At 38.8% G+C, this 23308-nt stretch overlaps 2 protein-coding genes across 2 annotated transcripts in view; both read left to right on the top strand.

Moving 5' to 3' along the window:
* LOC137659500 (uncharacterized) overlaps nucleotides 1-23308 on the top strand; it is a 498613-nt gene that overhangs the window by 360508 nt on the left and 114797 nt on the right. The window lies entirely within an intron of this gene.
* LOC137614293 (chitin synthase chs-2-like) overlaps nucleotides 1-23308 on the top strand; it is an 89374-nt gene that overhangs the window by 22383 nt on the left and 43683 nt on the right. Inside the window, 3 exon segments of the mRNA XM_068344032.1 lie at nucleotides 19507-19721; nucleotides 21901-22073; nucleotides 22955-23154. Coding sequence (XP_068200133.1) covers nucleotides 19558-19721; nucleotides 21901-22073; nucleotides 22955-23154 — 537 coding nt within the window. The 5' untranslated portion in view covers nucleotides 19507-19557.

The following is a 23308-nucleotide window of genomic DNA, read 5'->3' as shown; positions in this document are numbered from 1 at the left end:
AAGGAAATAAGTACATCTTTTATAGAAATAAGTACATCTTTTAAAGAAATAAGTACATCTTTTAAGGAAATAAGTACATCTTTCAAGTAAATAAGTACATCTTTCAAGGAAATAAGTACATCTTTTAAGGAAATAAGTACATCTTTTATAGAAATAAGTACATTTTTTAAGGAAACAAGTACATCTTTTAAGGAAATAAGTACATCTTTCAAGGAAATAAGTACATCTTTCAAGGAAATAAGTGCATCTTTTAAGGAAATAAGTACATCTTTCAAGGAAATAAGTACATCTTTTAAGGAAATAAGTACATCTTTTATAGAAATAAGTACATCTTTTAAGGAAACAAGTACACCTTTTAAGGAAATAAGTACATCTTTTATAGAAATAAGTACATCTTTTAAGGAAACAAGTACATCTTTTATAGAAATAAGTACATCTTTTAAGGAAATAAGTACATCTTTTATAGAAATAAGTACATCTTTTAAAGAAATAAGTACATCTTTTAAGGAAATAAGTACATCTTTCAAGTAAATAAGTACATCTTTCAAGGAAATAAGTACATCTTTTAAGGAAATAAGTACATCTTTTATAGAAATAAGTACATTTTTTAAGGAAACAAGTACATCTTTTAAGGAAACAAGTACATCTTTTAAGGAAATAAGTACATCTTTTATAGAAATAAGTACATCTTTTAAGGAAACAAGTACATCTTTTAAGGAAATAAGTACATCTTTCAAGGAAATAAGTACATCTTTCAAGGAAATAAGTGCATCTTTTAAGGAAATAAGTACATCTTTTATAGAAATAAGTACATCTTTTAAGGAAACAAGTACATCTTTTAAGGAAATAAGTACATCTTTCAAGGAAATAATTACATCTTTCAAGGAAATAAGTACATCTTTTAAAGAAATAAGTACATCTTTTAAAGAAATAAGTACATCTTTTATAGAAATAAGTACATCTTTTAAGGAAATAAGTACATCTTTTAATGAAATAAGTACATCTTTCAAGGAAATAAGTTCCGTAGAGGTACAGTCACTCATATGAGTGTCTGGATAAACGGTTATTTGAGGGAGATTTCCATTACATCCCTTTCTGGACGACAGGTGTCCGAGAGTGCGAAATATTTTCTCTTGTGGAGCCCTTAGGCTTGTAGCATCCGGTAGCCTAGCTAATAATAATAATAATAATAATAATAATAATAATAATAATAATAATAATAATAATAATAATAATAATAATAATAATAATAATAATAATTGGGTTTTATTGTGTGTTTAACATGATAGATTTTCCCTTTAAAGTATTTTAAGCATTGAATTTTATTAGAAAATTTCGTGAAAATATTGAAAAACCCCAATAGATTATATAATAGTATGGGCCACCCATACTAGGTTGGTTTGTTGTGAGCGATCAGACGGAAATCTCCCGCCATAACATATCCATAGTGGCCAGAACAGATTGGATAGGTGTACTAGTCATGGCCACCCATACTAGATTGGTTTGCTTTGAGCGATCAGACGAAAATCTCCCACCATCACTAATCTACCGATTATTATAAACTTTAGATTCATTCTTAGCTCTTCAATCCATCGTCTTTTCTTCCTTCCCAAGTTTCTTTTGCTGTCTCAAGTGACCCATTCTGTTATTCCTTTGGTCCATCTATTATCTGTCATTCTCATTAGGTCCACATGTTCTGCCTATATATATATATATATATATATATATATATATATATATATATATAATATATATATATATATATATATATATATATATATATATATATAAATATATACATACATATATATATATATATATATATATATATATATATATATATATAAAATGTATATATATATATATATAATATATATATATATATATATATATATATATATATATATATATATATATATATATCTATATATATATATATATATATATATATATATATATATATATATATATATATATATATATATATATATATATATATATATATATATATAGTGTGTGTGTGTGTCTCAGAAAGATATAAGAACCATGCCAAGGTCCACGAACAAATGTTTCCTTGATTTCGTATACGACAGATTCTTCTGTATCCCTTTGGAATTTATAAAGAATCCTGTGTACCCCTGAAATTGAGGATGAAAAAAAGAAACAATGAAGTTGATATTGCGATATAATTTTACAATTCGATCTCATTGCAGTTCAGATGTATTGCCAAGGTCTAGTCCTTGTATGTCCAGGATACTTTGAAGTCATAGAAAACGTAACAAAATTAATTATTTACAGAAAATGTATTGGACGGGAAATACCTATGGTAGACTATTACAAACCTTGACGCTATTTTTGTCATCCTTCACGTGAAAGGAAGATGCGTTATTTTCGTCTTTTATAATATTAATATAGCATTTTTTCGGTGGTTTTGTAACCTTAATCTCTACACCAGCTTCATCACATTATCCACAGACTTTTTTTTTTTAAATATTTCCTGAACTCTTGATATGTGAGTGCACATTATGTGATCCGCATGACGATTGGCTGTTTTACAGTTAAATCAAAATTCCATTGATTTTGATAGTTCTGACCACTTATCAAAATAAGTATTTCCAAGTTTTTTAGAACTCCGTTACTTTGTCCAATTGGTGATTTAATATAAAAACCATTTCATCATCATTATCATCATCAAAGGGCCTCGGTTAGATTTCGCTAGTCGTCTTTAAAAGCCATTTCATATGAAATTCATTAGACGAATTCCATTTTGTAATTAGTCAAATTGCATCTGGAATTTGCTCAACGAATTCCACAAATAATTAGGATGATTATAATTATAGTTTTTTTTTTTTTATTAATATGAAATACAACCTACTAATCGAACATTTAGAACAGAGTAAATTTTACAATGGTTGAAAAGCCAAGTTTTTGTTTTAGGAAATATAGCCTTGATATAATATCAGGTAACAAAGCAGTAAAATAACATTCCACATAAACATGAAGGTTTGAACATTAAAACACTTTATTATTATTAATATTATTATTATTATTATTATTATTATTATTATTATTATTATTATTATTATTATTATTATTATTATCGAGTTAAAAGTAATGGCTGCATCGGCAGAGTTTATTTTCTTATCCAATTTTTCTATTTTCCGGATAATTCTCTTCTCTAGAGCGCTGCAATCAGCCAGCAGACTTGAAAAATTCATCAGTCGGTTGAATGACAAAATCGGGAAGACTTTTCAAGTATATTCTCACAAAATACAAGTAAAACTTTTGGTACAAAATAGTAAAAACTACGACGCGTTTCGAGGATAAGTAATCCTGATCCTGGGTATAAATACCACCCGACTGCAGCATCCACCTCACTCTCTACCTGAAGAAGAGGAAGGACTTATCCTCGAAACGCGTCGTAGTTTTTACTATTTTGTACCAAAAGTTTTACTTGTATTTTGTGAGAATATACTTGAAAAGTCTTCCCGATTTTGTCATTCACCCGACTGATGAATTTTTCAAGTCTGCTGGCTGATTGCAGTGCCCTAGAGAAGAGAATTATCCGGAAAATAGGAAAATTGGATAAGAAAATAAACTCTGCCGATGCAGCCATTACTTTTAACTCAACCTGGCTAAAAGAGGGTCTCCTACCACGATATTATTATTATTATTATTATTATTATTACTTGTTAAGCTACAACCCTAGTTGGAAAAGCAGGATGCTATAAGCCCAGGGGCCCCAACAGGAAAAATAGCCCAATAATGAAAGGAAACAAGGAAAAATTAATAATAATAAATAAATAATAATAATGAAATAAAGTAAAATGAAATATTTCAAGAACAGTGACAACATTAAAATAAATATTACCTATATAAACTACTAAAAAACTTTAACAGAACAAGTGGAAGAAATAAGATAGAATAGTGTGTCCGAGTGTACCCTCAAGCAAGAGAACTCCACTCATGAGCGACCTTTAAACCTTTAATTGCCTCCGGGAGTATCTTCAATTTTTACCCATTTTCAAATTGGGTCTCTGTTTCGATTCGAAAACATATTCAACATTTCAAATATTTTTTGTATGGTAATATTGAAAAATAAAAACCGATATTTAAAAATAGTTTAGATTCTATTATAGAATGAAAGTAGATGAAAAGGTAAATAGATTAACATGAAACACAAAAATAGATAACTAAAAACCAGTGATTAAGATGAGGACGAAATGTAACTACAGTCAAATGAGAGTCTGAATAAACACAAGAAGACTTAGCGAACAGTAGCACATTTCGTGACCATTCTAAGGTCAAGTTAACACCAAGGACGCTGTAGACCTTGGTTAATGCTACAATGGAAGAGTCCTTGACACCAAGGACTCTGTAGACCTTGGTTAATGCTACAATGGAAGAATCCTTGACACCAAGGACTCTGTAGACCTTGGTTAACGCCACAATGGAAGAGTCCTTGACACCAAGGACTCTGTAGACCTTGGTTAACGCTACAATGGAAGAGTCCTTGACACCAAGGACTCTGTAGACCTTGATTAATGCCACAATGGAAGAGTCCCAGTCACTGAACACGACAGAACAATCACAGAAGTCTTATAAGGAGAGGTATTGAAACCAGGGCTACTGCTGTCACTGCTAATTCTGCTGACACAACAAGAAATACTGGTCTGAGTGGTAATTTCCCTGACTGGCGATCTCCAGAATGGGGTTCGAGTCTCGCTCAAACTCGTTTGTTTCTTTGGTCGCTACAATCTCACCATCCTTATGAGCTAAGGTTGGGGGGGGGGAGCCTATAGGTCTGTCTGCTATGTCATTAGCAGTCAATAATAATAATAGTAATAACAACAATAATAATAATAATAATAAAAATAATAATAATAATAATTATATTTGGCCCTAGCGTTGTGGGGGGGGGAGAGGGGGATTGGGCGCTTATATTATGTATATATGGTCAGTCTCTAGGGCATTGACCTGCTTGATGGGGCAACGTCTGGAACTGACTTTTCTCTCTTGTTTTTCATCCAGTTAGTTGAGTTAGATTATGAGATTTGGGGCCGGGGAGACCAATTAGTTTGGTGAGTATTTTTTATTTTCCCTTTTTGTTCAAGTTCCTTTTTTCTTTTGTTCTCGTCTATTTCGAAATATTGCAATATCCTCTTGCAAATTACTGCTTAATTTGCATGTTTGAAGGAAATGGCGAATGTGTGCAAAAAAAAAAAATTGTTTTGGAAAGAGATGATGAATATGCTCCATCAAACTTATTTTAAGTTTGTTTTATGCAATAAAATTTGAGAAAAATTATGAACGATTTTTGAGTGTGTTTAGATTGGAAATAAACCACATGGAATTTTCTCATGAGATGGGAAATATAAGGATAAATTGAAAAAAAAGCCAGCGAATTTAGCAGTTGCTGAAGGGCGCCCTTTTCCATATACTTTATCAGGGGATGTTATTTCCTTAGATTTTTTTTTCTTTTACTTTTATTCAGCATACAGTAAGGTTTCCAATTTTGTTGATAAGGGAAATTAAAACCAATATATTGGTTTCATAGAAACTGGATTACCCATTTTTTGGTATGTATGTGTATATATATATATGTATATATATTATATATATATATATATATATATATATATATATATATATATATATATATATATATATATATATATATATATATATATATATATATATATATATATATATATAAAGTCTACATTAAGGTAAAAGAAATCAAGGAATTCATTTAGAAAACTGAATCTCATTCCAACATCTGTAAAATGTCTCTAGATACAGACAGAAAAGACATTTAAAGGTCACTCACGATGACAGAGGAAAGAGACTGTGACATTGCCCTATCAAGCAGGACAATGCCCTAGAGAGTGACTATATATATGCATATAATCAGCGCCCAAGCCCCCTCCCCACCCAAAGCTAGGACCAAGGAGGGTCAGGCAATGGCTGCTGATGACTCAGCAGATAGACCTGTAGGTTAGCCTCCCCAAACCCCCCATCCTTAGCTCTCAAGAATGGTTAGGTTACAGGGACCAAAGAAACTAACGAGCTTGAGCGGTACTCGAACCGCAGTCTGGCGTTCAGCAGTCAGGGACGTTACCACATCGGCCATCACAACCCTAAATCTGATTTAAGGACTTGGATTCTGAAAACTTCTGAATCTTATTCCAACATCTGTCAAATGTTTTCAGAAACTGTACAAGTTTCTCAACTTCCAATCTGAAATTATGAAATACTCACTATCACATAAACCATTCGATGCACTATAGGTTCGCTTGCGGTGAGCGATCAGATGAAAATCTCCCACCATCACCAATCTACAGTGGCTAGAACATATTGCATAGCTATACTAGTCAGGGTCACCCATACTAGGTTGGTTTGCTGTGAGCGATCAGACAAAAATCTCACACCATCACCAATCTGTAGATTAATATACACTTTAGACTCATTTTATGTATGAGGTTCTACAAAAATTATAACTGAATATTTTAAAAATATATTCTATATAAAACTAGAAATTGGAAATTTAAACTATTACAAATTTAAAAAATCCCTAGATTAAGAAGAGGATAATTGTTGATTATTTACTATACACACTTACACATGTGCTTACACACTTAGACACATAAGCAGGCACATACACCACCACAGAGATTATCCATATTGCTTTCATCTTAAAGGGAGTGTATGACTAGAATCCCATTGAATGTTAAGTGTTGGCCTTTAAATGGCGATGCTTACAGCTCCATCTATCATGAGCTGGCCTTCGTTCCTCTCCTTCTGAACAATGTGTGTTCCATCAAATCATTCTGTATGAGAAGGTTTCTCGTCATGGATATCAATATAATGTTCGTTCATTGACACCCGATTTCTGCTGGCTTGCGTACATCTTCAGGGTGTCGTGATTCACATATTTCCTCTGGGTAAACCAACACTATATTGATGTCCACGACCAGAAACCCTCTCATACGGAATGATTTGATGGAACACACATTGTTCAGAAGGAGAGGAGCTACGGCCATCTCATAATAGATGGAGCTGTAAGCATCGCCATTTGAAGGCCAACACTTAACATTCAATGGGATTCTAATTATACACTCCCTTCTACCAGAATGCCATGTGTGTGTGAATATGTCATATATATATATATATATATATATATATATATATATATATATATATATATATATATATATATATATATATATATATATATATATATATATATATATATATATATATATATATATATATATATATATATACACATATATAAATATGAATAAATATATAAAAATTAATCAATTCATACATACCACTACCAAAGTGACATACATAAGGGTTTCGCTCTTACCAAAGAGCTCATCAGGTGGGTTTTGCCCACATCCATTATGGCAGGCTTGGTTCCCACGACCCTTTCTTCCTTCCCTCTTTTTTTTATTTCCTTTTCATCTCAATTCATAATTCATCAGTACTTCATAAATGTATTATGATAATTCATGACTTATATTTGAGTCGGAAGAATAAGGGAAGAAATTTGAAACCTACTTCAGTTTTCTGGGCATTGAACTTACGGGTTTTTCCGCCGCGCCAGAGGTTGCCCTTCGTACTGAAATAGCTTTCGGCCTACTTCCCTCACTACAGCTAGCCTATTAAGATCAGTCATGACTTGTATTTGAGTTGGATTACTTAGAGAAGCAATTTGAAACCTACTTCAGTTTTCTGGGCATTGAACTTACGGGTTTTTCCGCCGCGCCAGAGGTTGCCCTTCCTACTGAAATAGCTTTCAGCCAACTTCCCTCACTACAGCTAGCCTATTAAGATCATTCATGACTTATATTTGAGTTGGATTACTTAGAGAAGCAATTTGAAACCTACTTCAGTTTTCTGGGCATTGAACTTACGGGTTTTTCCGCCGCGCCAGAGGTTGCCCTTCCTACTGAAATAGCTTTCGACCAACTCCCCTCACTACAGCTAGCCTATTAAGATCAGTCATGACTTGTATTTGAGTTGGATTACTTAGAGAAGCAATTTGAAACCTACTTCAGTTTTCTGGGCATTGAACTTACGGGTTTTTCCGCCGCGCCAGAGGTTGCCCTTCCTACTGAAATAGCTTTCAGCCAACTTCCCTCACTACAGCTAGCCTATTAAGATCAGTCATGACTTGTATTAGAGTTGGATTACTTAGAGAAGCAATTTGAAACCTATTTCAGTTTTCTGGGCATTGAACTTACGGGTTTTTCCGCCGCGCCAGAGGTTGCCCTTCTTACTAAAATAGCTTTCGGCCAACTTCCCTCACTACAGCTAGCCTATTAAGATCAGTCATGACTTGTATTTGAGTTGGATTACTTAGAGAAGCAATTTGAAACCTACTTCAGTTTTCTGGGCATTGAACTTACGGGTTTTTCCGCCGCGCCAGAGGTTGCCCTTCGTACTGAAATAGCTTTCGGCCAACTTCCCTCACTACAGCTAGCCTATTAAGATCAGTCATGACTTGTATTTGAGTAGGATTACTTAGAGAAGCAATTTGAAACCTACTTCAGTTTTCTGGACATTGAACTTACGGGTTTTTCCGCCGCGCCAGAGGTTGCCCTTCCTACTGAAATAGCTTTCGGCCAACTTCCCTCACTACAGCTAGCCTATTAAGATCAGTCATGACTTGTATTTGAGTAGGATTACTTAGAGAAGCAATTTGAAACCTACTTCAGTTTTCTGGGCATTGAACTTACGGGTTTTTCCGCCGCGCCAGAGGTTGCCCTTCTTACTAAAATAGCTTTCGGCCAACTTCCCTCACTACAGCTAGCCTATTAAGATCAGTCATGACTTGTATTTGAGTAGGATTACTTAGAGAAGCAATTTGAAACCTACTTCAGTTTTCTGGGCATTGAACTTACGGGTTTTTCCGCCGCGCCAGAGGTTGCCCTTCCTACTGAAATAGCTTTCGGCCAACTTCCCTCACTACAGCTAGCCTATTAAGATCAGTCATGACTTGTATTTGAGTTAGATTACCTAGAGAAGCAATTTGAAACCTACTTCAGTTTTCTGGGCATTGAACTTACGGGTTTTTCCGCCGCGCCAGAGGTTGCCCTTCCTACTGAAATAGCTTTCGGCCAACTTCCCTCACTACAGCTAGCCTATTAAGATCAGTCATGACTTGTATTTGAGTTGGATTACTTAGAGAAGCAATTTGAAACCTACTTCAGTTTTCTGGGCATTGAACTTACGGGTTTTTCCCCCGCGCCAGAGGTTGCCCTTCCTACTGAAATAGCTTTCGGCCAACTTCCCTCACTACAGCTAGCCTATTAAGATCAGTCATGACGTATTTGAGTTGGATTACTTAGAGAAGCAATTTGAAACCTACTTCAGTTTTCTGGGCATTGAACTTACGGGTTTTTCCGCCGCGCCAGAGGTTGCCCTTCTTACTAAAATAGCTTTCGGCCAACTTCCCTCACTACAGCTAGCCTATTAAGATCAGTCATGACTTGTATTTGAGTTGGATTACTTAGAGAAGCAATTTGAAACCTACTTCAGTTTTCTGGGCATTGAACTTACGGGTTTTTCTGCCGCGCCAGAGGTTGCCCTTCGTACTGAAATAGCTTTCGGCCAACTTCCCTCACTACAGCTAGCCTATTAAGATCAGTCATGACTTGTATTTGAGTTGGATTACTTAGAGAAGCAATTTGAAACCTACTTCAGTTTTCTGGGCATTGAACTTACGGGTTTTTCCGCCGCGCCAGAGGTTGCCCTTCCTACTGAAATAGCTTTCAGCCAACTTCCCTCACTACAGCTAGCCTATTAAGATCAGTCATGACTTGTATTTGAGTTAGATTACTTAGAGAAGCAATTTGAAACCTACTTCAGTTCTCTGGGCATTGAACTTACGGGTTTTTCCGCCGCGCCAGAGGTTGCCCTTCCTACTGAAATAGCTTTTGGCCAACTTCCCTCACTACAGCTAGCCTATTAAGATCAGTCATGACTTGTATTTGAGTTGGATTACTGAGAGAAGCAATTTGAAACCTACTTCAGTTTTCTGGGCATTGAACTTACGGGTTTTTCCGCCGCGCCAGAGGTTGCCCTTCGTACTGAAATAGCTTTCGGCCAACTTCCCTCACTACAGCTAGCCTATTAAGATCAGTCTTGACTTGTATTTGAGTTGGATTACTGAGAGAAGCAATTTGAAACCTACTTCAGTTTTCTGGGCATTGAACTTACGGGTTTTTCCGCCGCGCCAGAGGTTGCCCTTCGTACTGAAATAGCTTTCGGCCAACTTCCCTCACTACAGCTAGCCTATTACTAGTCAGTCGTGACTGATGATATTTGAAATTCAGTGGTGAAGCCAAGGGTCATTGTTTTGCCAGGCGGTGAAGCCAAGCATCATATTTAGGCCTGGCGGTGAAGCCAAGCGTCATTATTATGCTGGGCGGTAAAGCCAAGCGGGCCAGGCGGTGAAGCCAAGGGCCATTGTAAGCCGGGCGGTGAAGCCAAGCGGGCCAGGCAGTGAAGCCAAGCGCCATTGTAAGCCGGGCGGTGAAGCCTAGCGCCATTTTTGGATCGGGCGATGAAGCCAAGCGCCATTATTGTGCCGGGCGGTAAAGCCAAGCGGGCCAGGCGGTGAAGCCTAGCGCCATTATTGTGCCGGGCGGTAAAGCCAAGTGGTCCAGGCGGTGAAGCCCAGCGCCATTATAGGCCGGGCGGTGAAGCCAAGCGCCATTGTAAGCCGGGCTGTGAAGCCAAGCGCCATTGTTGAATGGTGTGATGAAGCCAAGCACCATTGAAAGCCGGGCGATGAAGCCAAGCGCCATTGTAAGCCGGGCGGTGAAGCCAAGTACCATTGTAAGCCGGGCGGTGAAGCCGAGCAGGCCAGGCGGTGAAGCCAAGCAGGCCAGGCGGTGAAGCCAAGCGCCATTGTAAGCCAGGCAGTGAAGCCAAGCGCCATTGTAAGCCAGGCGGTTAAGCCAAGCGCCATTGTTGGGCCGGGCGATGAAGCCAAGCGCCATTGTAAGTCGGGCGATGAAGCTAAGCGCCATTGTAAGCCGGGCGGTGAAGCCAAGCGCCATTGTTGGGCCGGGCGATGAAGCCAAGCGCCATTGTTGGGCCGGGCGGTGAAGCCAAGTGCCATTGTAAGCCGGGCGGTGAAGCCAAGCGCCATTGTAAGCCGGGCGGTGAAGCCAAGCGGGCCAGGCGGTGAAGCCAATCGCCATTGTAAGCCAGGCGGTGAAGCCAAGCACAATTGTTAGTCCGGGCGATGAAGCCAAGCGCCATTGTAAGCCGGGCGGTGAAGCCAAGCGCCATTTTAAGCCGGGCGGTGAAGCCAAGCGCCATTGTAAGCCGGGCGGTGAAGCCAAGCGCCATTGTAAGCCGGGCGGTGAAGCCAAGCGCCATTGTAAGCCAGGCGGTGAAGCCAAGCGGGCCAGGCGGTAAAGCCAAGCGCCATTGTAAGCCGGGCGGTAAAGCCAAGCGGGCCAGGCGGTGAAGCCAAGCGCCATTGTAAGCCGGGCGGTGAAGCCAAGCGGGCCAGGCGGTAAAGCCAAGCGCCATTGTAAGCCGGGCGGTAAAGCCAAGCGGGCCAGGCGGTGAAGCCAAGCGCCATTGTAAGCCGGGCGGTGAAGCCAAGCGCCATTGTTGGGCCGGGCGATGAAGCCAAGCGCCATTGTAAGCCGGGCGGTGAAGCCAAGCGCCATTGTAAGCCGGGCGGTAAAGCCAAGCGCCATTGTAAGCCGGGCGGTAAAGCCAAGCGGGCCAGGCGGTGAAGCCAAGCTCCATTGTAAGCCGGGCGGTGAAGCCAAGCGCCATTGTTGGGCCGGGCGATGAAGCCAAGCGCCATTGTAAGCCGGGCGGTGAAGCCAAGCGCCATTGTAAGCCGGGCGGTAAAGCCAAGCGGGCCAGGCGGTGAAGCCAAGCGCCATTGTAAGCCGGGCGGTGAAGCCAAGCGCCATTGTTGGGCCGGGCGATGAAGCCAAGCGCCATTGTAAGCCGGGCGGTGAAGCCAAGCGCCATTGTAAGCTGGGCGGTGTAGCCAAGCGGGCCAGGCGGTGAAGCCAAGAGCCATTGTAAGCCGGGCGGTAAAGCCAAGCGGGCCAGGCGGTGAAGCCAAGCGCCATTGTAAGCCGGGCGGTAAAGCCAAGCTGGCCAGGCGTTGAAGCCAAGCGCCATTGTAAGCCGGGCTGTAAAGCCAAGCGGGCCAGGCGGTGAAGCCTAGTGCCATTGTAAGCCGGGCGGTGAAGCCAAGCGACATTGTAAGCCGGGTGGTGAAGCCAAGCGCCATTGTAAGCCGGGCGTTGAAGCCAAGCACCATTGTAAGCCGGGCTGTGAAGCCAAGCAGGCCAGGCGGTGAAGCCAAGCGCCATTGTAAGCCGGACGATGAAGCCAAGCGCCATTGTAAGCCAGGCGGTGAAGCCAAGCGCCATTGTTGGGCCGGGCGATGAAGCCAAGCGCCAATGTTGGGCCGGGCGGTGAAGCCAAGCGCCATTGTAAGCCGGGCGGTGAAGCCTAGCGCCATTGTAAGCCGGGCGGTGAAGCCAAGCGCCATTGTAAGCCGGGCGGTGAAGCCAAGCGCCATTTTAAGCCTGGCGGTGAAGCCAAGCGGGCCAGGCGGTGAAGCCAAGCGCCATTGTAAGCCAGGCGGTGAAGCCAAGCACCATTGTTGGTCCGGGCGATGAAGCCAAGCGCCATTGTAAGCCAGGCGGTGAAGCCAAGCACCATTGTTGGTCCGGGCGATGAAGCCAAGCGCCATTGTAAGCCAGGCGGTGAAGCCAAGCGCCATTGTAAGCCAGGTGGTGAAGCCAAGCGGGCCAGGCGGTGAAGCCAAGCGCCATTGTAAGCCGGGAGGTGAAGCCAAGTGCCATTGTAAGCCAGGCGGTGAAGCCAAGCTGGCCAGGCGGTGAAGCCAAGCTCCATTGTAAGCCGGGCGGTGAAGCCAAGCGGGCCAGGCGGTGAAGCCAAGCGCCATTGTTGGGCCGGGCGGTGAAGCCAAGCGCCATTGTAAGCCAGGCGGTGACGCCAAGCGCCATTGTAAGCCAGGCGGTGAAGCCAAGCGCCATTGTAAGCCAGGCGGTGAAGCCAAGCGGGCCAGGCGGTGAAGCCAAGCAGGCCAGGCGGTGAAGCCAAGCGGGCCAGGCGGTGAAGCCAAGCGCCATTTTAAGCCGGGCGGTGAAGCCAAGCGCCATTGTAAGCCAGGCGGTGAAGCCAAGCGCCATTGTAAGCCGGGCGGTGAAGCCAAGCGGGCCAGGCGGTGAAGCCAAGCACCATTGTAAGCCGGGCGGTAAAGCCAAGCGGGCCAGGCGTTGAAGCCAAGCGCCATTGTAAGCCGGGCGGTGAAGCCAAGCGCCATTGTTGGGCCGGGCGATGAAGCCAAGCGCCATTATAAGCCGGGCGGTGAAGCCAAGCGCCATTGTAAGCCGGGCGGTGAAGCCAAGCGGGCCAGGCGGTGAAGCCAAGAGCCATTGTAAGCCGGGCGGTGAAGCCAAGCGCCATTGTAAGCCGGGTGGTGAAGCCAAGCGCCATTGTTTGCCGGCGGTGAAGCCAAGCGCCATTATAAGCCGGGCGATGAAGCCAAGCTGGCCAGGCGGTGAAGCCAAGCGCCATTGTAAGCTGGGCGATGAAGCCAAGTGCCATTGTTGTGCCGGGCGATGAAGCCAAGCGGGCCAGGCGGTGAAGCCAAGCGCTATTGTTGGGCTGGGCAGTGAAGCCAAGTGGGCCAGGTGGTGAAGCCAAGTGCCATTTTAGGCCAGGCGGTGAAGCCAAGCGTCATTGTGTGGGCCGGTCGGCGAAGCCTATTGGACGTTACGGTGAAGCCAAGCATCAATTTTTGGCCGGTTGGTGAAGCCAATCGTCATTTTACCCACTTAAACAAGACACGCTCATTCATCATTCAGAGTTTCTTCACCTGCATAGCCAGTCCTTAAGCCTAAAAAAAAAGACCTTAAACCTAAAAAAAAATCTTAAACCTAAAAAAAAAACCTTAAACCTAAAAAAAAAAACCTTAAACCTAAAAAAAAAAGAAGAAAAAGAAGATACTATTCCTTTCATAAAATTGTGAGGGCATCAACTCGCCAATTGTAAGGACCAAAACTTCACTCTGTTCATCCCAGTTCTTCAACCTTCATCAGCAGCCATTTGATATCAGAACACCTTTCCAGACTGACCTGCTCCGAAGAGGCGCAGCTTCCTTCACTAGCTGATTATCTTGGTCCAACCTTTAAGGACAAGACTGCCTACTAGAAGAAGCCTAGCTCGTTCCCTCTGCAGAGCCGGTCTTCTAGATCATTCCCCCAGAACCACCCGAAGGTTGATATCTGAAAGAATAGATCTAGATATCCGACCATTTGTACACTTGACAAACGGCTTGTACTCGTCCATCAAGGTGCAAAGCATACTAGTCTCAGCGGTGTTTCTTCCCACAGTAGGCCATTGTCCTCCAGGTTATTCCAAGAATTGTAATTCAAGCTGGATAGTAAGCCTTGTATCCTCCAAGCTGGCCAGTCCTTCCAAGTATCCTCCCTGTAGCTGTCTGTCAGTCAGTCAGTTTAAAGATCCCGGGGGGGGGGGGGGATCTCCTTCCTGTGGATGTGATTGGATTTAGCACAATTATTTGAAGATTTGGTCCTGGCAAAACTCGGCTGAATCTCCTTACCCTCACAAAATAAACTGAAATTAAACTAATATGGCAAAAATATTCTCATGTTTAAAACTTTTTTTGGTGTTTTCATTTTTTCTTCTTTTTTTGGGATTTTTTATTTTTTTATTTTTTTTGGGATTTTTTATTTTTTTTATTTTTTTTTGTGTTTTTCATTTTTATCCATTTGCTGATCGAAATATTTAAGTGCCGGTGAGACTCTTCAGAAGCCATTCGATATGATCAGCTGCTAACTGAACCTGCTTAATAGTACCACTGATGGTGATTGAATGACTATATTCGTGCCTTCGTGGCATATCTATTAAGCTGACTCCACTGTGGCGGGTGATTTCCATCAGCGTCCTTCCTTCCACTCCATATATGGCTCTGTGGAACCTCCTGGGCACATGCAAGTCGACAGTCACGTACCTGTTGAGGCCAGAGTCCCTTGTGGTGGTCACTCTAACCTTTTCACCTTGGAAGGTGATGTGACTACTGTCGGATGAGGAGATGGCCCTTTTGGGCTTCTCGGGTTCCAGGTCAAACACGATAAGTTTTCGTGTAGTTTTTTTAATCTTTTCTTCCTTTTTCTTCTCCTCCTCCTCCTCCTTCTCCTCCTCCTCCTTCTCCTCCTCCTCCTTCTCCTTCTCCTTCTCCTCGTCCTCCTCCTCCTTCTCCTCCTCCTCGTCCGTGGAAATTTCCTTTTTGAGCTGCTCTTCCTGGGTGTTGCTGGTGCCATGGAGAGCGCCTTTTGAGGCTAGTAGCCAGCCAAGCACCTGACCCACACCAGATGCGCCTCCAACTTCCTCCTTCTCAGCCTTACGTCCGTTGGTATCCTGATCCTGTGCCTCGACTACTTTCTCCTCACTTTTATTGTCTCTGTCATCCTTTTGGACATCCTTCTGAAGATCCTTAATATCCATTTTTAAACTTGTCTTGTTAAGTCTCAGTTTCGTCATTCGATGTCTGTTTTCTTCTTTCGTCTTATCTCCCTCTTCAAGTTCCTCCTTGAGTGAAGGGATGATCTCATTTGCCGCAAGCAGCTCGTCCTTGAGACCAACATTTTTTTCAGATTTGAATGTTTCCAGTTCTTGACTCAATAGGATGTTTTTTTGCTCCAAGTCATTCAATTTCAAATTTTCTTTTTTGTAATTTTCTAACTCTTGTAAAATTCCTTTGTAGCGCTCATTCCTGAGGAGATCATTTATTTTTGCCTCATTGAGGCTCTCTTCCAATTCCTGCTTCTGTTCTGAAATCTGCTTTAATACTTCCATTTTCTTTTCAGTGAATATTTCTAGTTTCCTTTTGTTCTGGCGAACTTTATCCAATTTTTCTTTGATTTTAATATTTTCTTTTTCTTTTTCCTTTAATTCATTTTTACATTGTTCCAGGATAACTTTTTGATTGCAGATTTCCTTTTTTAGATGTTCGTTTGTGCGGTCTAGGTCGTCATTCTTTGTGGTCAAATTATCCATATCGATTTGGTTATCGATTTGAAGACTTCTGATGATGTTACTGAGATGCTGATTCTCTGCTCTCAGCTCTTCATTCTCCTCTAAGAATTTAGATTGTTCTTCCTTTCTTAGACTGATCTCGGCAAAAGCTGCTTCCAGTTCTTTCTGCAGGAAACCGATGCGTTCCTCAAATGTCTTTTGGATATTCTCCTTCTCCTTCAGCTCTTCTCTTTTCTGATTCTTTTCCTCTTGGGGCCCTCCTTCCACCTTCTCCTCCATCCCGCCCTCAGAGTTGAAGGGGTCCTTAGACCTCATCCAAGAGGTCATCCTATACATTAAGGATCCTTCCTTTTGTGGTTCTGTGAAAACCACACCACCAAGTGTCCTCTTAAGTTGAAGATGGCCAGTAGTAAACTGGGACATCTTGCCAGTTCCTCCTTGTTGGATTCTGCCTGAAATGTTGAATGCTCCTACAAAACTTTTATTCATTTTGAATTGCTTTCAAAAATCTATATGATAGATGACTAGATTCGTATTCTTTTGTCAGGTATAATATTAAAAACGTAAATTTTCCCTCAAACGATTCCCTGGGACCCTTTTGGATCGGGAATCTTTTTGGAGACACCGGAAAGACAAGAATGATTCTTGAAGACTCTGGAGACAATTTCGTTGACTCCGAGAGAAATCCTGAGCTCCCTGGGGAGGGAAATTCCCCCGGCGAGAAGGGGTGGGGGTGGGGGGAGGGGGGGGGGAGGAAATCCTCTTTCTTTCGTTATCGATTTAAGAAACTCTGTCGTATGATTCTCCCTTCTTTCCTTCGGAACATTAAAATATCTCCGCCATTGAACAATCTCTTTTCATCTTTTCCAAGGAGAAATTCTCGGAAAACTTTTACCGAAAATAGATGAAATATAAAAGATTTATCAACTTCAAAAGTTAAATTCACTAATAGATTTTAATGTAATTTTAATGTGCAACAAATGAAGTCTTTTAAATTGATATAGAGTTTCTCTAAATTAAAAAAAAAAATGACATTTTTTTCAGCTCTTTAGAAACCGAACCGTCTTGGCTTAGCTTCGCTGAGAAATCTCGGAAGCCGGAAAAAATCTTTTTCGTTTAGAGTAAATTTCACACAGATCTCATATTCCATTATTGTTGTTGTTTTTGTTGTTGTTGTTGTTGTTGTCGTCTTAAGATTGGGTACATAATCTGTAAACATTAAGAGCATTATATATATATATATATATATATATATATATATATATATATATATATATATATATATATATATATATATATATATGGTTATACATACATACATTCATATAAAGTATATATATAATATATATATATATATATATATATATATATATATATATATATATATATATATATATATATATATATATATATATATATATATATATATACTGTATATATACATAGTAAGTACTAGGAAAATCGAGACATCAACTAATTTAATATGGTAAATCTTCAATTATTATTATTATTATTATTATTATTATTATTATTATTATTATTACTACTACATACACTTTTCTCGTCATAATTTTAACCTTACGAGATTACCCATGCCATTATAAGAGTCATAATATTTTGTTTTGTCAACATTCCCTGGTGATCTCCTTGAGGTGTGGGCTGATACACATGTTGGCTGAAGATGAGATCATTGAAACAGAACTCTATATAAAGGGTTTTGCTCCAAAATAGTTAGTGCCACGTGTAAGCAAAATTACACACACACACACACACACACACACACACACATATATATATATATATATATATATATATATATATATATATATATATATATATATATATATATATATGTATAGATAGATAGATAGATAGATAGATAAATATTGAAGTATAAGTGGGCTTATTCTAGGTTTTGCTAGCCTACATAAGTAGGGGAAAAATATAAAGACCTTTGGCATATTCTGTTTTACTCATTGCTTTTAAATTCTCTTTCTGATCCATTAATCTTATTGTTTGAAAATACGTGGGACTTACTTAATGAAGTAAAATTATCACCGAAGAAATTCTTTATTCTGGCCTTTTTAAACATAATGGAAATCGAACTAGGCCTACAACACCCATTTATAAAGTGTATCTGTCCTCCTTTCTGGTTGTTCACTCCGCAAAATAAGTTTGCGGGCACTCTATCGCCTTATAGATAGGTGCAAAGCTTCTAAGCTTATTCTTATTATTGCAATTAAGCTTATTTTACCTGTACCATAACTAAATTATTAATGAATTTCTCAATATTTACTTGTATAAAATTCTACCGTGAAATCAGCTAGGATAGCACCTTGCTATCATCAGTTTTGGCAACGTACTGTGGTCAGTTTAGACTTTTCAAATTATTTCATGTGCATTGTCCTACTTATAAATTCAACTAGATCCATGCTAGGATTTTGCAACGTACCTATACCTATGTCTAGTTTCACTAACTGTCCTAAATTTAATTGTACTTTTCAATTAAGTAGCCATTCCTCCAACAGGTCTTCTGTCCTAATATTGCTTGTAGTTTCCAACCAAGTAGCCAATCCTCCAACGGGTCTTCTGTCATATTTTGCTAGTACTTTTCATTTAAGTAGCCATTCCTCCAACAGGTCTTCTGTCCTAATATTGCTTGTAGTTTCCAACCAAGTAGCCAATCCTCCAACGGGTCTTCTGTCATATTTTGCTAGTACTTTTCATTTAAGTAGCCATTCCTCCAACAGGTGTTCTGTCCTAATATTGCTTGTAGTTTCCAACCAAGTAGCCAATCCTCCAACGGGTCTTCTGTCATATTTTGCTAGTACTTTTCAATTAAGTAGCCATTCCTCCAACAGGTCTTCTGTCCTAATATTGCTTGTAGTTTCCAACCAAGTAGCCAATCCTCCAACGGGTCTTCTGTCATATTTTGCTAGTACTTTTCAATTAAGTAGCCATTCCTCCAACAGGTCTTCTGTCCTAATATTGCTTGTAGTTTCCAACCAAGTAGCCAATCCTCCAACGGGTCTTCTGTCATATTTTGCTAGTACTTTTCAATTAAGTAGCCATTCCTCCAACAGGTCTTCTGTCCTAATATTGCTTGTAGTTTTCAACCAAGTAGCCAATCCTCCAACGGGTCTTCTGTCATATTTTGCTAGTACTTTTCAATTAAGTAGCCATTCCTCCAACAGGTCTTCTGTCCTAATTTTGCTTGTAGTTTCCAACCAAGTAGCCATTCCTCCAACAGGTCTTCTGTCCTAATTTTGCTTGTACTTTTCAACTAAGTAGCCATTCCTTCAACAGGTCTTCTGTCCTAATTTTGTTTGTATTTTCCAACCAAGTAGCCATTCCTCCAACAGGTCTTCTGTCCTAATTTTGTAGTACTTTTCAACTAAATAGCCATTCCTCCAACAGGTCTTCTGTCAAGAACGAAAAAAAGAATCCCACGTTGCTCTGAAGGTGATAATGGACCTGGTAGCACTGGCTTGCCAACTCACAGGCTTCTTCGTCTGGCCAATCGTAGAGTACAACAAGAACCCTGATAATTATACGGTTTGGATCATTCCCTTCGCAATCTTCCTCACGTCCTTCGGATGGTGGGAGAACTGTGGATCACCACTCGAAATTCAGTGAGTATTTTGATATTCAAATTTTCCTTTTGAAATTCAATTCAGATGATGTTCAGTCGTTAGATTTGTTTAGTATGAATGAATAAATATTGTTTTTTATGGAAACAAATATACGGTTTCTTTTATAAATAAATGAATGATAATATTGATTATAATTGTCGTATCATTTAGGATAGTATTAAAGAAATGAGTATGTTTCTTTTATAAAGAAATTGATGATGATAGTAATAATAATAATAATGATAATAATAATAATTATAATTGCCATATCACCTAGGATAATATTGTAAGAAATTTGATAATACTTTCAGCAATCATGAAATACAAATTAATGATAAGGATTATAATTCCTATCAAATCACTTAGAACAGCATTATAAGCGACATATATTAACATTTTTCAGCAATCATGAAATACTTTGGAGGCATCAAGGAGAGACTTTGGAAAACGAGATATTTCTGCTACATTTTCGTGTCCCTGTGGAAATGTCTGGTCTTCTTCGGTATGATGGTCATCTGTATGGGAACACGCCTGCGGCACAGTGTAAAATCCGGACGTCGGATGCCGTCTGGGAGAATAGAAAATCGCTTGTATCACCGGGAAAGACGCGAAAATACACCTCTTTTTTGTGACTGGTAATGTTCACTGATACTTTCTGTTATTTTCTGAATGTTCGAAAAATATTGGTTTATTTTCATGTTATTGAGAATAATCTCAATCGGACGTCAACATTACACTATTTAACTGCCCACTATTCTCAATAAAATGAAAATAAATCAATATTTTTCGAACATTTATTCAAGAAATAACAAAGTATCAGTGAAAATTACGTGTCAAAAAAGTGGTGTATTATGGCGCCTTTACCGGTGATACAAGCGGTTTTCTATTCTCCCGGACGGCATCCGACGTCCGACGTCCGACGTCCGACGTCCGGATTTTACACTGTGCCCACGCCTGCAACATTTCAGCACCATATTCGAACTCGGAGATGCTTTCAAGTGAGGATTATTTGAATATATATATATATATATATATATATATATATATATATATATATATATATATATATATATATATATATATATATACATATATATATATATATATATATATATATATATATATATATATATATATATATATATATATATATATATATATATATATATATATATATATATATATATATGTGTGTGTGTGTGTGTGTGTGTGTGTGTATGTATATGTATATGTGTGTATATATATATATATAGATATATATATATATATATATATATATATATATATATATATATATATATATATATATATATATATTATATATATATATATATATATATATATATATATATATATATATTTATGTATATATATACATAAATATGTATATATATATATATATATATATATATATATATATATATATATATATATATATATATATATATATATATATATATATATATATATATATATATATATATATATTAGAAATTATATAATTTTTTTATTTGGAATATTCTAGTAATCTGGAATTATAAAAGTACTGTATATGAGTAACTAAAGCTTTTGAGAGAATAAAGGCTTACTGCCGTAGGTAAAAATTATACATTATACTAGAAATTATATAATTGATATTAGGTCTATGGTAACTTTGTAATTTGGAACATTCTAGTAATCTGGACTTATGAAATTATATGAGTAACTTTATACATCATTATGGAGTACTTAAAAGTAAATTAAGTTCACTTGGTTCCGGGTTAGTATGTGGCATACCTTTCGAATATGGCCTACGAAATTCTATCTGTTTTATTATGTGGCCTAACCTAACCTAACCTAACAAGCCAGGTAGGCCACATACTAAACCAGAATAAAAAAAGGTAGGCCACATACTAAACCAGAATAAAAAAGGTAGGCCACATACTAAACCAGAATAAAAAAGGTAGGCCACATACTAAACCAGAATAAAAAAAGGTAGGCCACATACTAAACCAGAATAAAAAAAAGGTAGGCCACATACTAAACCAGAATAAAAAAGGTAGGCCACATACTAAACCAGAATAAAAAAGGTAGGCGACATACTAAACCGGCACCTTGTGTAGATTAGGACTAGAGAATCTTATGCTTTAAAAGCATCATAACAAATTATTTTCTTTCTGACATTTCCCAACTTTTACAGTGCGCACAAGATCAACTTCACAGAGGTTCGAGAGATAGTCTCAGCCAATACCATCCCTGATATAAATGAAGTCACTCCATTAAGCGAAATTATATCCATTGACTCGCAACCGGGAACGCCCATCTACGTCTTCCTCGTCCAAGTCTTTACCGCTTGGATGTGCTACATTTTTGGTAAGGAATTATTATTTCAACTGGGTTTAAAATGCATACTTGATTTTATTGCACTAAAATTCATTTATAGTTATGAGTACTGTTTTTGTAATAGGTTATTTTCATTGTAGTTTATGTCCTTATTTCATTTCCTCACTGGGCTATTTTTCCCTGTTGGAGCCCTTGGACTTTTAGCATCCTGCTTTTCCAACTAGAGTTGTAGCTTGGCTAGTAATAATAATGTTCGTCTTGTTGCATTTTCATCAGGAGCTTGAATAACTTCATAAAATAAATAAAAGACAGCTACTTTTTTTCACTGTAGGCAGCAGAGATGTATCTCAAAGCTAAACAGAAGATGTGTCAATCTTTACTAGTAGGACTAGAGTGTTGATGCATTTTGGTGTTTGAGGGCTGAGAGAGGAATCTGCTGACTATTGCACAATACTACTTTACTTCCTCTTTGTTTTTTGCTTCCTTTGAGGATCTAAAGCATTTAGGGTGATTCAAGGCAAATAAAAGGGATTTTGACGTAGGATAAATCTATTTTTGGGCTCGAGCCTTGTCATCCTGATGGAAGTTCCTTCTGGCAACTTCTACAGTATAATATTTCTGCAATTGATATTACAAGAGAATTACCGTCAGGTACCACAGGGTTCCAACCTCCGGAAACGACTATCCGAAGATGTGTATAATCAGGGACGTATCCTAAGATAACCATAGATATCCGCACCCTAAACAGACTTTACCCAATCTAATCCTCTAAGGGGTAGGATAAGTTAGATATAACCTACGGGCCAGCGTGGAAAAATCTTTTTATCTTCAAGGCATTGGTTTTATATTTTGATAAAAGCTAAAAGCAATATGTCATTAAATTTAATTTTTTTTTCTTATTCCTTCAACAGGTAAATTTGCTTGCAAAATCTGCATTCAGGGTTTCAGCTTTGCATTCCCTGTGAACCTGACAATTCCTGTGTCAATTTCTCTTCTTATCACCGCTTGTGGATTAAGATATGAGAATGTCTGCTCTTTTGCCTATATGCCAGCCTACCTTTTCTGGGAGTGCAAAAATGGTGATATTCTACGAGATTTCCTAAATAATGATGTGAGTATGGTTTATGTTATAACCAAGCTGATTAGCTAAGTGAACTTTGACTAGAGTTAGTTCCTCTCTTGAGTAAATGCTAGACCTTTTATTTTTAAATACCTACTTAGGTCTTTTCAAGTTTTAAAACCATAACTACAGTATAACAGCAAAG

The sequence above is a fragment of the Palaemon carinicauda genome, chromosome 20, assembly GCF_036898095.1.
Source record: "Palaemon carinicauda isolate YSFRI2023 chromosome 20, ASM3689809v2, whole genome shotgun sequence".
NCBI lineage: Eukaryota > Metazoa > Arthropoda > Malacostraca > Decapoda > Palaemonidae > Palaemon > Palaemon carinicauda.
This window is presented reverse-complemented; position numbering and strand designations above follow the sequence as displayed.